Source organism: Amaranthus tricolor, chromosome 10 (genome assembly GCF_026212465.1).
Source record: "Amaranthus tricolor cultivar Red isolate AtriRed21 chromosome 10, ASM2621246v1, whole genome shotgun sequence".
Taxonomy (NCBI): Eukaryota; Viridiplantae; Streptophyta; class Magnoliopsida; order Caryophyllales; family Amaranthaceae; genus Amaranthus; species Amaranthus tricolor.
In genome coordinates this window covers 13,951,486-13,966,804 of record NC_080056.1, presented here as the reverse complement: position 1 = coordinate 13,966,804, position 15,319 = coordinate 13,951,486, and the positions used below count along the sequence as shown (strand labels likewise).

The following is a 15,319-nucleotide window of genomic DNA, read 5'->3' as shown; positions in this document are numbered from 1 at the left end:
CACATCCAGTGATGACAATGTGACATGAACATTAAAGTCAAACAGCAGGTAGAAACCATAAAAAGCACGAAAATAAATTCATGTGAAAATTGGAATTAGAGAAAGATGGGTTTTGGACCCACCATTCAAACACGCGTCTTTCAAAATTGTTGCATAAATAAACAAATTATGATTATATAAGAGAATCCATGAGAACACCATCCATCCATTAATCCATAAGACATAAACGGTCCTTATTCTTCCTTTTGTCACATTAAACAATTTCAAATTTTTCCTTAACTTTAATGTTTTCCACTGTCATATCTTTAACTTGCTTCTTCTACAATCATTTTCTTTCTAGCAGTATCCACCATTACTACCAAATTTATGCAATAATACTTCTATTAAGCTTAATGACACATTTTTCTACCAATACCAGACAAAAATGGTTACACAAATCACCATTTCTTGTTTTTCTCTGCTAATTTTCTGTTGTTTGAGCTGTTTTTGTGTCGCTTCTTATTACCCACCTGATAATTATCTTATAAATTGTGGTTCGAACATTAATACTACAATTGAAAATCGTGTTTTTGTTGGTGATTCGACAAAACCCAGGTTTCTTTCTATTTATTCTTCTGCTAAATCGTCACAAATTTCTGTTTCTAACCTTGACCCATCTACAAATTCACTTTTAATTTATAATTCGGCTAAAGTTTTCTTAGGTGGGTCTACTACATATGAATTCAACATCAAAAAGATAGGAATTCATTTGGTACGTTTTCATTTTTGGCCTTTTAAATCTCAAAATTATAATCTTAGTTCAGCTATTTTTAGTGTTTCTGTTAATGGGTATTCACTATTTCATGGTTTTAGACCTTCTATGATGTCTTTAAGAGAATTTATAGTGAGATTGAATAGTAATAAGCTTGAAATTATGTTTACTCCTGATGTTAGTGGAATCAGTTTTGGTTTTGTTAATGCAATTGAAGTGATTTCAGCTCCTGATAACTTGATTCTTGATTTTGGGGTGATGAATATTTATAATAATGGTAAAAAAGAGTATAAGAATTTATCTTCTCAGATTTTAGAGCCTGTTCATAGGATTAATGTGGGTGGTTTGAAGATAACCCCTTTTAATGATACCCTTTGGAGGACTTGGATTCCTGATGATGATTATTTGGTTTTACAATCAGCAGCTAAAAGAGTGAGCACAAATCATGCCCCTAATTACAAACCTAGTGGTGCTAGTAGGGAGGTTGCACCTGATCATGTTTACATGACTGCACAGGAGATGAATAGTAATGTGACTGGTTTGGATGATTATAATATAACCTGGAATTTTCCTGTGATTGATCATGTTCAGTATGTTGTGAGACTGCATTTTTGTGACATTGTTAGTATTGGGCTTAACCAGCTCTATTTCAATGTGTTTATCAATGGTTTGATGGCATATAAGGACTTGGATTTGTCGGATTTAACGTTCCATACGCTTGCATCTCCTTATTATCTGGATTTTGTTGTGTGGATGGACCATTCTGGACCTATTCAGGTTAGTGTTGGTCCATCTGCATTGAGTACTTCTATGAAGAAGAATGCTATTTTGAATGGAGTTGAGATCATGAAGATAGTAAACAGTAAGGTTACTGGATCTGGATCCCACAAACGGACAATGTGGATCGTTTTCGGGTCTGTCCTTGGAGGTGTTGTTCTGTTGAGCTTTGTGGTGGTGGGTGTTTTGGTTGCGTGTAAATGCAGAAAGAAACAAAAACCAGCATCGGAAAGTGCAGGTTGGACGAATTTGCGTACAACAGGAGGAAGCATGTTTAGTAGAGTTACAGAAAGTAGTACTTCTCCACACAGAAGTGGATTAAAGATCCCTTTTGAGGAAATTCAATATGCAACAAATAATTTTGACAGAACTTTGATAATCGGAACTGGTGGGTTTGGGATGGTGTTCAAAGGAGTCCTTAGAGATGGTAGGAAAGTCGCTGTAAAACGAGGCATGCCTGGGTCTAGGCAGGGTCTTCCAGAGTTCCAAACTGAAATATCGGTTCTATCCAAGATCAGACATCGTCACCTTGTTTCTATGGTTGGATACTGTGAAGAGCAGTCGGAAATGATCCTAGCATACGAGTATGTCGAGAAAGGGCCATTGAAGAAGCATCTATACGGTGGCGGATCACCAGTATTATCGTGGAGGCAGAGGCTTGATATTTGCATTGGTGCGGCTAGAGGTCTTCATTACCTTCACACAGGTTTCGCACAGGGAATCATCCATCGAGATGTCAAATCTACCAACATTTTACTCGATGAAAGCTATGTTGCCAAAGTAGCTGATTTTGGTTTGTCAAGGTCTGGCCCACATCTTGATCAGACTCATGTTAGCACTGGTGTAAAAGGTAGTTTCGGTTATCTCGATCCAGAATATTTCAGAAGACAGCAACTCACAGATAAATCAGACGTTTATTCGTTTGGAGTTGTATTGCTCGAAGTTTTATGTGCTAGACCAGCAGTAGATCCCTTACTTACGAGGGAACAGGTTAATTTAGCTGAATGGGCATTAGAATACCAAAAGCAAGGCCTCCTAGAACAAATCATCGATCCTCGTCTTAAGGATGAAATAAAACCAAGCTGTTTAAAAAAATTCGGAGATACAGCACAGAAATGCTTAGCAGAATATGGTGTAGATAGGCCGACTATGGGCGATGTTCTGTGGAACTTGGAGTACGCATTGCAGCTTCAAGAGGGTCAATCTACAACAGTGACAGACGATACAAGTGACACATTTACTACCGAAATTTCAGTTTCAAGAGTCGTTCTTCCTGCTCCAACCACTGTTATTCCCATTGGTGATACAAGTGACGAGAATTTATGCAAGTCATCCAGTGAAGTTTTCTCACAGTTGGTGACCAGTGATGGCAGATAGCCCAAAATGTGGTAATTCAAGCCTTAGCTGGTTGATATTCTCAGCATTTTGTGCTGTTGGTAATTAGCTTTTGATTGTTTATTGCATTAACTACTAAAGTTTTTGAATTCAATATTCACTTCTATATTGTGCATATATAAAAATTCTCACTCAATGAATTGAAATATGCTCAGTAATCAGGACTTTGACAAGATCTTTAGCATAAAAGAAAATCTTACTTTTTTTTTTCCTAAGTATTTTTTTTGGGCAAATCTAATTTTACTGTGTATTTACCAAAGGAATAGAGAGGCACACAACAAGATCAAACCCTAAGTCAAAAGAGGCTAAGCTACAATGAACTCTCATGAATTGCGTCGGTATCAACATAATTCGCTAGATAATTCACTTTTTGAATTCGCGATTTGCTCAAATGACCCAAAAGTAGCCCAAAATTGACTGTAGTTCGCGTTTCGCGATTTGTGATTCGTGAGAAGATTAGCGAATTATGTGATATTGGTCAGTATAAAACTCCACCTTAGCTTCTACGAAGGGTTGATAGAGTTCACCCTGCATGTGCAAGAGAGAACAACTAGCAAAGCTTTTAACCAAAACAAAGCAAAAGCAGACGGTCAGTGCAAGATCTTTACACAACCAGTAATACTTAAACTTGCAGAAAGTTGCTTGAAGCTGTCCAAAGTACCATCAGTTTTACATTATACCACAATACCGAGCTAGTTAAATTCTTACAGCCTTTATTCTAACATACCCTATTTAAAAATGTAGAATGGCCTAGACTGTTGTACTGATATTAACAACTAACGTTTCAATGTTGCATTTGTATTGTACATCTTTTTTTCAATCACAAGAGAACGCCTTTGTTCCGGCTCAAAAGGTGTAATTTTTATTTCATGGGTTTCGAGAGATAGATATAGCCTTCTTGTTATACAATGAAAGCCTTCACAATGTTTAGCAGCATAAAAGGGTTCACTCGTGTAATAAACTAAGAAGCTGTGGCCTTTTGTAGTTTCCGCGACTGCTACTGAATCATCACTCTAGAAATTATACAGACAATGCAATTTCCTCGTTTATTTGATGTCCAGCATTGTTTGTGTTTGTTCATTGCTTAAGTTGCTCTTTTAAGTTGTATCCAATAGGGTTTTTCTCACTCAGGTCTGGTCTTAACCTGATTTTAGCCGTTCTGGTCTGTTCCATGAAATCCAATCTAAACAGGTCCATTCCTGGTTCTGAAACGATGCACAGGCTTAAGTCTATTTATCTACTGCTTGTGCCTGAGCATTCCATACACACAGTTCAACTCAATGGTAATTTCTCCTTATTTGCTGAAGATTATTGAATGAAGGAATCGAATAATATTGATAAGGTAGCCTGTTGTTTGCTTGTATCGAATCTTCTTGTCTTCTTTTACAAGTTGATCACCTTTAATTCATTGATGGTGCCTTGCTGAACATCTGATAATATGGTGCATTTTGCAATTACTGAAGCAACCCAGTGTCATTGCAAACTCCGGACTCACAATTGATTCCACTGCCCGGATTCGAGTTTTTGACATATCAGCTACTTTTTGTAACAGGTTAGGAAGATACAACCTCGTACGAAATTACAATCAACGTAATGGTACGCCTGTGAGGTACACAAGATGATGCTGCAACAACTGCACTCGTGTCCCCCTCAAAAATGAATCTCGGTAAATGTTACGAGGAAAAACACTCGGGGATATAATACCAACTTCAGGTATACGTTTCCATGGTGACAGACACAAAAAAAATATCCATGGTTACATAATGAAAAACCTTCAAAGCAAATTGATACAATTGGTCTTTTCGATTGATACCTAGATGTCACATAATTTTTCTACTGTCTCTACTAGTAGTTGCTAAATTAGCATCATAAATTTATTACAGAACATTCAATAATATTATATTAATGCACTACGCACTATAAAAGGAAAAGAATAATCCATGTGAATGACAACTAATAATTATCTATTTGCTCATGAGAATAAACAGTATAAAATATTAATTACTTATTTTCCAAAATTTTGAAACAGTATAAAATAAACAGAATCTCAATTTGCATGAAAATATGAGCATCAATTGTCCAAAAACAAGGAAAAGAGAACATGAGTGAGCCCAAAAGAAAATACTCCTACAATGTTACTTTGTCAAAAGCCTTTTCCCAGTCATCCACAACTTCAGCATTGTCATCAGGCTGAGGTGCTGTCTTCACTTCACTACAAGCTTCTGAGGCTGAGGTGTTTTCAACAGCTGCCCTTGTTTTTGAGTAATCAATAACCCTCGTAGTCGAATCAGTTGTTCTTAATGATGAAGAGTCGGGATTCAGAACAGTCCATCTGTTCATCGTTATGGTCGCTGGGGCATCACGTCCTTTCCACGACGACGAATGTTTCACATCATTACTTACATTACCACTAGTCCATTCTTCCTCGCCCCATGTGTCTTCAGCCCAGGTACTGGCCTTCTTCCATGGATTACTTCTCGAAGCAGATGGTGTAGTCCCTGCCCATGCAGGTGCAGGTGCAGGTGCAGCATCAGCTGCAGCACTACTCTGTTGAACGACAGAAGCCCCATGATAAACAGATCCGTTATCTAACCTTCTCATAGCAGTTTCTGCTCGGACAGCTTCACTGAAAACAGCAAGGGCATTCTTATCATTCAACCACACGAGCTCACATTCACCACCAAACCGCAAAACCAATGTGCTGATGTCTGCTTCACTCGGAAGATCAAGCAGGGCAACAACAAGCCTAGGATTCATATCCACCAAAGGATCAAAAACAGGTGGATGGAGTGCTACCACTGCAGCTGAACCCTTGGGTGCCAGAATGTGAGGTGGGGCTTTAGATTTTGCAGTAGCATGAACCACTATAAATCGTTTAGGCTCCCAACCAGCAGCACTAATAAAGAGTTTCCATCTCTCTGCTATAAGTCGAATTGCGTCTCGCTTCTCCTTCATCATCGTACAAAATACATGAACCTTAATTTTGCTACTACCACCTCTGTTTTTACCAAGTACCAAGTGTTTGCATCTCTCCTCCACCGCAAAAACCCATTTTGGATCACGTCGAAGTAATTCAGATAGCACTTGTGAAGCATTCGGATTATCACCAAAATGGAGGGCATCTATACTAGGCTGAGAAATATCAAAAGCATCTGCAAGAACCCGTTTTTTCTCGAGTTTGGCACATTCATCGTCACACATAAGCTTCCTATGACTTAGTGGAACTCTTGTTTCATTTGCTTCCACAGGCTGAAGTGGCGCTGGCAACTTCTGTAAAACAGAAGCTTCAAAAGCATATGCATTGAAAGTGGAAGTATTTCCCCCAGAATCACAAGGCACCATTGTGGTAATTCTTCCACAAGAACAAGAAATTGTAACTGGGGACTCACATAAGTCAGGACAAGGAGCTAAAGGATGGCAAGGAGCTTGACAAGTGTGTCTACAGTCTCTTCTTGGGGCACCACAAACCTGTCCACAAGAAGGCTTCTCAGAAGGATCTGAAGGTTCACAAGACAGATCACACGGTGACAGGTGGCAACTCCTAGCACACGCATGCAGTCCACATCGCCTCGGCTTTCCACAAAGCTTGTTACAAGTAATCTCCTTTGACCCACAGGGAACATTACGAAGAACCACATGACCACCAATGCATTCCTTCATTATGGGAATAGAGCAAGGTGGGCACTCTCCAAAATGGCAACTGTGAGTGGATTGGTGGCCACAAGGTTGAGAAACAGAGCATGGATATTGACATGAAGTGATATAGGTTGGCTATGTTTTGAACAAGGACCAAACTATATGCACACGTATGTTTCAAGGTTTCGGAATTCAGCAATTAAGGCTGAAAGTTTAGGTTGTATTGTAAAATGTTTTTTTTTGTGATTTTTGTGGGTTTTGTAATAAGAAGAACTAAGAAAAGATATGTTGAATTGAACAACTTGAAAATGGCTGATCCAAGGATTAATTTGATACAGATTCACCACAAATTAAAACCAAGGGCTCCTAAGAACACATTCAAACTTTAAGCCAAAAGAATGAAAAGCATAGGAACTTCAACTTACTAAAACCAATCCAAGTTAAAGTAAATTGCAAAGAGAGAACAAAGGAATTTGCTCAAAGGTTGTTTTGTATTCAGAATGTAAAAATCAGGTTGTTTATTACAAGAGTTCATACATCCTATTTATACTAAAGCATTCAGCAATGAGTACAAACTTTGAAAATGAAAGTACAACAAAAATGGCAATAAAATACAACAGCTAGTAAAAGAACAAGGAGATTTTTGCTGATTTTGTTTGTTGTCTCTAACAGCTAGTTTTGTTGTCTCTAACAGCTAGTTTTTCTTTGGGATTTGCAAATCATCTCTTCTACATTCTTGGGATTATTTGAGGCTGACTTGTAAGAGATATTATCATAAAAATCCCACTCAATCTTCAAAACATATGGCTGTTGTAACTCAGCTGGTTTTGAAAAATGCAACAGCTCAATTTGGAGAATCTGATTGCTTGTTTTGATCCATGCATTTAATTTTGTAAAGGACATCCCATGAGCAAAATAAATATTAGACTCAATAAAATAAAAATTACAACTCGACTAACTAAACATGAGACATGATTAAGCTTGATCCTAAACCTGGCTTAATCATCTCTAAGACTTTGTTTCATTATAAAAATGAAAATACAAAATAAAAATTAAAGAAGAAGATTTAGTTCATGATTACAAAATTAAAAGACTTCACATTTGAACCTTGAATTTGAGCATCTTCCATATGACGAATCATGGTATTGAACCGGGTTAGCTTATGAGAACTAGATGTAGGTCATCCTACATCATCCTCCCCTTCTTTAGAGAAGCTTGACCTCAAGCTTGGTAACATATCATCAAAATAAACCACTACAAAGTGACCTAAGAAAGGCTTCAAGGTTTGGTTCACAAGTCTCATAAAGGTAGAAGGTGTATTAGATAAACCAAAGGGCATAACGAACCATTCATAGAGTCCTTCCTTAGTCCTAAATGTTGTTTTCCACTCATCCCCCTCATGGATTCTAACTTGGTGATATCCACTCCTCAGCTCAATCTTAGAGAAAACTTTAGAACCATATAGATCATCTAACAAATCATTAAGTCTAGGTATGGGAAATTTATACTTGATAGTGATTCTATTGATGGCTCTACTATCCACACACATCCTCATTTCTCCATTCTTTTTAGGCACAAGTAAAGTAGGAACGACACAAGGACTTATGGATTCTATAATCAAACCTTTAGCTAACAAATCATCAACTTGTCTCCTAATTTCTTCGGTTTCCTTAGGATTAGTCCTATAGGCTGGTTTGTTAGGCAATGAGGAACCGGGAATGAAATCAATTTTATGTTGTATATCCCTTTTAGGTGGAAGTCCATTTGGTATTTCATTAGGAAAAACATATGCAAATTCATCAAGCACAGGTTCAATTAAAGGGTGATCATGCAAAACAGATTCAGTTTCATCATTTAGCAATAACAATTCTTTTCGTTCCTCAAGTTCATGTTGTTCACTTTTAAGTATAGGAATTAAATAATGAAAATTAGTTAAAGTTTCTTGCAATTTAGAATTAGCGTTAGGTGCATATGGTGCTAAAGTTATCTGTTTGTTATTTAAAACAAAAGTATGGGTGTTTTTAAAACCATCATGCATAACTTTCCTATCATACTGCCACGGCCTACCTAATAAAACATGACATGCATCCATAGGTATAACATCACATAAAAGACTCTCCTTATAGCTATTACCAATGGAAAATGAAAGCAAAACTTGAGAGTTTACAGGAATACCTTTGTTTTGATTCAACCATTTAATCATGTATGGCTTGGGGTGTGGAGTGGCGGTGAGATTAAGCTTGTCCACCATATTCTTTGAAGCGACATTAGTGCAACTTCCTCCATCAATGATAAGCGAACAGATCTTACCTTTAACTGTACATTTTGTGTGGAATATTGCTTCCCTTTGTGGGTTTGGATCTTTGGCTTTGACCCCACTAAGAGCTCTTCGCATAACCAATAATTCTCCTTCATCCGGATATATTATTTCCTCATCAAGTTCAGCATCGTCACAGAAATCCTCCTCGTTTTGCTCTTGATGATCATCAAATTCAACCAAGTTCACCATTTTTCGGTTTGGGCATTCGGAAGAAATATGTCCTAGGCCTTGACACTTAAAACATCTCCTAGGTGTGAATGAATTGGTGTTTGGTTTTGTTGTATTGGGCATGCTTAGGGGCTGCTTTGAATTATTGTTTTGCAAAGCTTTTGAATCTTGTGAATGGGCTTTAGAATAGGAATGGGGAGTGTTCTCTTGGTAGGAATTGAAATTGGTAGTTCTTGCTGAAGTGAAACGTGAGGTTTCCTTCATTTTAGTTCTTTGTTGTTTATCCACTTTATGTGCAAGGTTAATTAAATCATCAAGGCAAGCATAAGGTTGTAATTCAACAATGTTTCTGATTTTTGAATCTAAACCATTTAAAAATCTTACCAAGGTTTGGTGATCATCCTCCTTAAGGTCGCATCTCATGATCATGGTTTCAAATTCTCGACCATATTCTTCTACACTCCTGCCATCTTGTTGTAGATGTTGAAGTTTGGTGAAATTCTCTTGCATGTAGTATGAAGGCAGAAACTTTTCCTTCATTTGCTTCTTCATCTTTTCCCATGATCTAATCTTGTCTTTCCCTTCTCTTTCTCGTTTTGCACATTTGCTAGCCCACCAAGTAGAAGCGTATTTGCGCAATTTTAATGCTACTATCTTTACCTTCTTTTCTTCATCCGCATTCTTGTAATCAAATACTCTTTCAACAGTTCTTACCCATTCAAGGAACTCATCTCCATCTAATCTTCCTTCAAATTCTGGAATGTCGACTTTAAGATCATCTCCACGGCTTGTTTGCCTATTAACTTTAGGACTTTCAGATTCATAATACCCACCTTCCCTTAAGGTGCGTTTTAGGTCTAGAAACTCTTTAAGTTGGGCTCGTAAGTAATTAATGGTGGCATTTTGCTCTTCAACAATTCTGCTCAAATCACTTGTTTCTCCTTCACCACTTTGAGACATGGTGTTTGTTTTTTTTTTTTGCTTTGTGAGTGAACAAAATTAAGGCTCGGAGCGTAGCCTTGGCTCTGATACCAAGATGATATAGGTTGGCTATGTTTTGAACAAGGACCAAACTATATGCACACGTATGTTTCAAGGTTTCGGAATTCAGCAATTAAGGCTGAAAGTTTAGGTTGTATTGTAAAATGTTTTTTTTTTGTGATTTTTGTGGGTTTTGTAATAAGAAGAACTAAGAAAAGATATGTTGAATTGAACAACTTGAAAATGGCTGATCCAAGGATTAATTTGATACAGATTCACCACAAATTAAAACCAAGGGCTCCTAAGAACACATTCAAACTTTAAGCCAAAAGAATGAAAAGCATAGGAACTTCAACTTACTAAAACCAATCCAAGTTAAAGTAAATTGCAAAGAGAGAACAAAGGAATTTGCTCAAAGGTTGTTTTGTATTCAGAATGTAAAAATCAGGTTGTTTATTACAAGAGTTCATACATCCTATTTATACTAAAGCATTCAGCAATGAGTACAAACTTTGAAAATGAAAGTACAACAAAAATGGCAATAAAATACAACAGCTAGTAAAAGAACAAGGAGATTTTTGCTGATTTTGTTTGTTGTCTCTAACAGCTAGTTTTGTTGTCTCTAACAGCTAGTTTTTCTTTGGGATTTGCAAATCATCTCTTCTACATTCTTGGGATTATTTGAGGCTGACTTGTAAGAGATATTATCATAAAAATCCCACTCAATCTTCAAAACATATTGCTGTTGTAACTCAGCTGGTTTTGAAAAATGCAACAGCTCAATTTGGAGAATCTGATTGCTTGTTTTGATCCATGCATTTAATTTTGTAAAGGACATCCCATGAGCAAAATAAATATTAGACTCAATAAAATAAAAATTACAACTCGACTAACTAAACATGAGACATGATTAAGCTTGATCCTAAACCTGGCTTAATCATCTCTAAGACTTTGTTTCATTATAAAAATGAAAATACAAAATAAAAATTAAAGAAGAAGATTTAGTTCATGATTACAAAATTAAAAGACTTCACATTTGAACCTTGAATTTGAGCATCTTCCATATGACGAATCATGGTATTGAACCGGGTTAGCTTATGAGAACTAGATGTAGGTCATCCTACATCATGAAGGAAGAGGAGTCCCACAAGGTAGGGGCGGTGGAATTGAAGTCCTTCCACAAGCACATGTAAGGTAAGTAAATATAGTTTCCAAGCAGGGAGGACAGTGACCACAGTGACAGAATGCTTCACAGGAATGTTGCCCACATTTCAACTTCTTACCACATGGCATTGAGCAGAAGTGCGGATTCCCGCCATCAGATACAGTGCTGCTAGAATCAGAAAGGGGGCAGCAGCGCTCACTGCAACGATGCCTTCCACAATTCTTCTTACGCCTACAAGGCCGATCACAGACAAATGTCTCACTGGCTAAAGTCGTCTTATAACATTCCACCGTCCGAGACGTTGAACCACATCGACATTTTTGGGCGACAATCTCGGTGCAATGAGGACACAATTTAGAATGACACTTATCTTTACAATAGTGCTTCCCACAAGGAAGGAGCTTCCCACAAGTCCCTGAGCATGTCGGGATCGGATCTAGACAACTCCTTCGCTGATCCCCTATAGGTGTCTTACCACAATAACAGGTTTTTAATTTGCTAGGCAAGAATTCACATTCACCACATGGGCCTGGATGACAAATTTCTGTACAATGATGATTTTCACATCCCAATTTCTTTCCACAAGAAGAACTACAAGAGAAAACACCATTTTCCACACTTATCTCTCCATTCAATGACATGTCTCCACAAATAACCATCTCAGATTTCTTCTTGCAAAAGCAAGAGGCATCCATGGGAGCCCGGCATGGCTTACATGGACCCACATGACAAAGCTGTTCACACCAATGGCATCCACATTCGAGAATCTTATTGCAGACCATACCACAAGTGTGCACAGACTTACGCTCAGAACATCTTGTGGTAATTACTTTCTTGCCACAAGGACAAGGCCGAGGAGGAGCAAAAGCTTTGCATGGAAGACAAGGACCAGGATGGCAATGTAAAACACAAACATGAGGACACATAACCTCCTTGCTCAAACCAGCTCCAAGAACCTCCTTCTCTAATGGCTTTCCACAAGGCTCACCGCAAGAATGGGGTGTCAAGTAAAAATCAGATTCTGGATCATGTCTCTTCCCACAAAAGCAAACATAATGAATATCCTTTGATGCTGTAAGCTGCACTGCCTGACACCCAGGACATCGCCAATTAAACCCTTGACTCTTCACAGCAGAAGTATCAATCGAAGTAGGTGCACGAGCCCATTTCTTGATGCAATTCAAATGGAAGATAGAGTAACAGCTCGAGCAAGACCAAATAGGAGCCGTCCTCCTCACCATATCATAACAAATCATACATTCCACAATTCCTCTACTTAATTTGTCCTGAATCTCTTGCACCAGCTGAGGTAAATCTGCATCAACCCCAATTCCTCCCCCCTTTCTCTTATTGTTACTTCTATCGCGATTTACAATCCCTCCTTCTCTCATTTCGTTCTTCCCTCTCCTCAAATGTTGAGGCCGACCCATATAACTCCGACCTCCATTACCACCACTTCCACTACCTCCTCTAAACCCTCGACCCCGTCTATTATCCATTTTCTCCGACCTACTGTTTTCATCACCAGAATATCCACCGGTATACTCATTAAAACTTGACGGGGAACTCGAAATTCCAGGCCCTTTAGGAACCCATTGCTGACGACTACTTTGGCCAGAAAATCTAGGACGATCGCCACCATCATTCTGAGCTCGAGAGCTCATAATTTCAGAAATAATCCCCAATTTCAGAAACTACCCACTCAAATTAACCCATCAAATCAAATCTGGTATTTACAACAATCCACAAATTAAAACTTCCTTTTTCTTTTCTCCTTTAACACCCCTGAAATATAAATCCCAACAAAATAATCAATAAACCACAAAATCACACATCTTAAAACAAAAAATGAATGAACCCCACGCCCAAAAAATCAAAATACATTCGAAGTTTCATCAATTTCGTCACAAAATCTAATTTACCTAGCAAACCCTTTCATATAAATAATTAAATATAAATAAACCCAACAAAATTAAAGATATGGGCAGTCAAAAAAAAATCAATGAAGTAAGAAATCATACTATATGCAATTGAATTTGCAGAAATGAACCAAATAAATTGATGAAATAAGCAACAAAAAGAAATAACTGACCTCCGAAAAAAAGAAGAAAGTTTTTTGTTCTACTTCTCTCTCTCCTGGTTGTTCTCTTTCTCTCTGTTGGGTAGAAAAGAATCCCTGGTAAAAAGATGTCTGCTTTGTTTTAGCCCGGTTAGAAACTTAGAATACAGGGATGATCCGAAATGTATTTATACAGCTAGTCAGAAAAATGAATTTATTATTTTCAAGAAGTTTAACAAAAGTTTAAAGGAGTATAATTGTACTCCTAATATTCATTTTTTCTTGGAGACCAAGCTGAAAATGAAAAATGAAAGCAAGAAAGGAACAAGCCGTCATGGAGAACGTGAATCGTCAAGGACTATTTGCCTTGTAGGTGCCGACATCTGGGTAAAATTATTCTCCCTCTTATTTATTTTCCTTGTTCCATTTATTTTTTTATACTTAGAGTTGTACTAATTTAAATTAAATTTGTATAGTTTATTAAAAATTATTGACAAAAAATTAAGAATATTAATTTTATTTTATTAGATTGTATGATTTACATAAATCAGAACGCGGACTTAGAGTGAATGTAAGACGGGTATAAAGTGGATAATACCCATGATGGATATATGGTGTATTCAGTTGGCCACTGTGGTTGGGAATGTGTTCAAACACATACCTAAAAATGCGTAGGCATAAGTATGAAAATTTTATGCGTGATTAGGTGTTGGGTAAGAAAACTTTAGGTGGGTATGAGTATAGAGAGGGCATATCGCACCCACCTGCCCACATTGCTATCCGAGTTAGATTAATGATGGTTTTATTACGACCCAAAACATAAAAAATTATACTCGCATTCAAAAAGATGTTAGAACTTATAGTTGAACATTTAGAGTTATTGGAAATATAATGCAAATACAAATAAAACAAATCGATTTGTATTTCCCTTGTGTGCATGGCAATGGAACTCTTTGCTTTGTAAATCACCAAATGGACACCATGAAGATAAGGTTGCGACAGTCAGAGAAGTCGCTCGGAAACTTGATATGAGTAGAAGGCATTCATGCACTTTCCTATTGTGATATTTCTCCCACAAAGGTGCTTGGGATGATAAATGAAATTCACAATGCGATACAATCTACATAATAAAATCCTAGTACAATGAAATTGCAATACTAAATATAAGTGTTGTAGTGAATTATGAACTTTGATGATATTAAGAGTTAATTACTCTCTCAATATTATCTCTCAATATTATCTCATGAAAAAAAGAACAAGAATAAAAGTATTCTTAAAAGAGAAATCATAATCATATGAAATTGAAATGGAATGTCCCTTGGCATGCAACCTCTATTTATAGAGCTATGCATCAAACAATACCTCATTTTGAAACAAAAGTGTTTCACCAAGCAAAGCTTATGAATCAAAGTAATGTTTCACCGAGCAAAGCTAACGAACCAAAGTAATGTTTCACCAAGCAAAGCTTATGAAACAAAATAATGTTTCATCAAGCAAAGCTTATGAATCAAAGTAATGATTCACCAAGCAAAGCTTATGAATCAAAGTAATGATTCATCAAACAAAACTTATGAATCAAAGTAATGATTCATCAAATTATTTGAGGCATTTAATTTGGACTTATAATATATTTATTTAGTCCCACTACTATACTAAGTATTTAGTATATACAAATATAGGTCTATATACTCTAAATGTTCAACAAGAGTATATAAAGGTACTAAAATATATACTATATACTATAAACAATAGTATTGAGACATAGATAAGTATTAAAAAAACATAAGTCTAACGAAAAGCTAAACAAAGAAAACAAAAAGTTGAGGTCATTTGAAAGCGAAACTCGTCACTCATAAGAGCCGACTCATCGCTTTCTTTCTGATGTTCAATTTGGGGGCAAAGAACAAAATCGAGTTGGTTTCTTTGGGAACACCAAGTCGACATTTGAGGCGATAACTCGTGGTCAAGTTGTCGCTTGTTCCTAATTGATTGTTTTGTTCTTTTTGATCAATTTTGACCATATGGATGGTTGGTTTGATTATTCCTAATGATTAGAAATTGATTATA

The 15,319-nt window shown here is 36.9% G+C and overlaps 2 protein-coding genes across 2 annotated transcripts; one reads left to right on the top strand and one right to left on the bottom strand.

The window, feature by feature from the left end:
* Positions 1 to 190: 190 nt before the first annotated feature.
* On the top strand, positions 191 to 4,919 carry LOC130826339 (probable receptor-like protein kinase At5g24010). The gene has a single exon (XM_057691968.1). The coding sequence runs from the start codon at positions 425 to 427 to the stop codon at positions 2,903 to 2,905; it is 2,481 nt and encodes an 826-aa protein (XP_057547951.1). The 5' UTR covers positions 191 to 424; the 3' UTR covers positions 2,906 to 4,919.
* A 131-nt stretch (positions 4,920 to 5,050) lies between these two features.
* LOC130826340 (NF-X1-type zinc finger protein NFXL1-like) lies at positions 5,051 to 13,639 on the bottom strand. The gene is made up of 3 exons (XM_057691969.1): positions 13,286 to 13,639; positions 11,158 to 12,978; positions 5,051 to 6,680 (listed from the first exon to the last, which is right to left on the bottom strand). Exons 2-3 carry the CDS (start codon positions 12,855 to 12,857, stop codon positions 5,051 to 5,053), a joined length of 3,330 nt encoding a protein of 1,109 aa, XP_057547952.1. The 5' UTR covers positions 12,858 to 12,978; positions 13,286 to 13,639.
* Positions 13,640 to 15,319: the final 1,680 nt, after the last annotated feature.

Bases quoted from the DNA above. Each gene is read 5' to 3' on its own strand.
- LOC130826340 (XM_057691969.1), bottom strand. From the start codon at position 12,857: ATGAGCTCTCGAGCTCAGAATGATGGTGGCGATCGTCCTAGATTTTCT. The intron at 6,681-11,157 runs ATGATGTAGGAT...AACCTATATCAC, and splicing joins TGTGGGACTCCTCTTCCTTC to TTCATGTCAATATCCATGCT.
- LOC130826339 (XM_057691968.1), top strand. From the start codon at position 425: ATGGTTACACAAATCACCATTTCTTGTTTTTCTCTGCTAATTTTCTGT.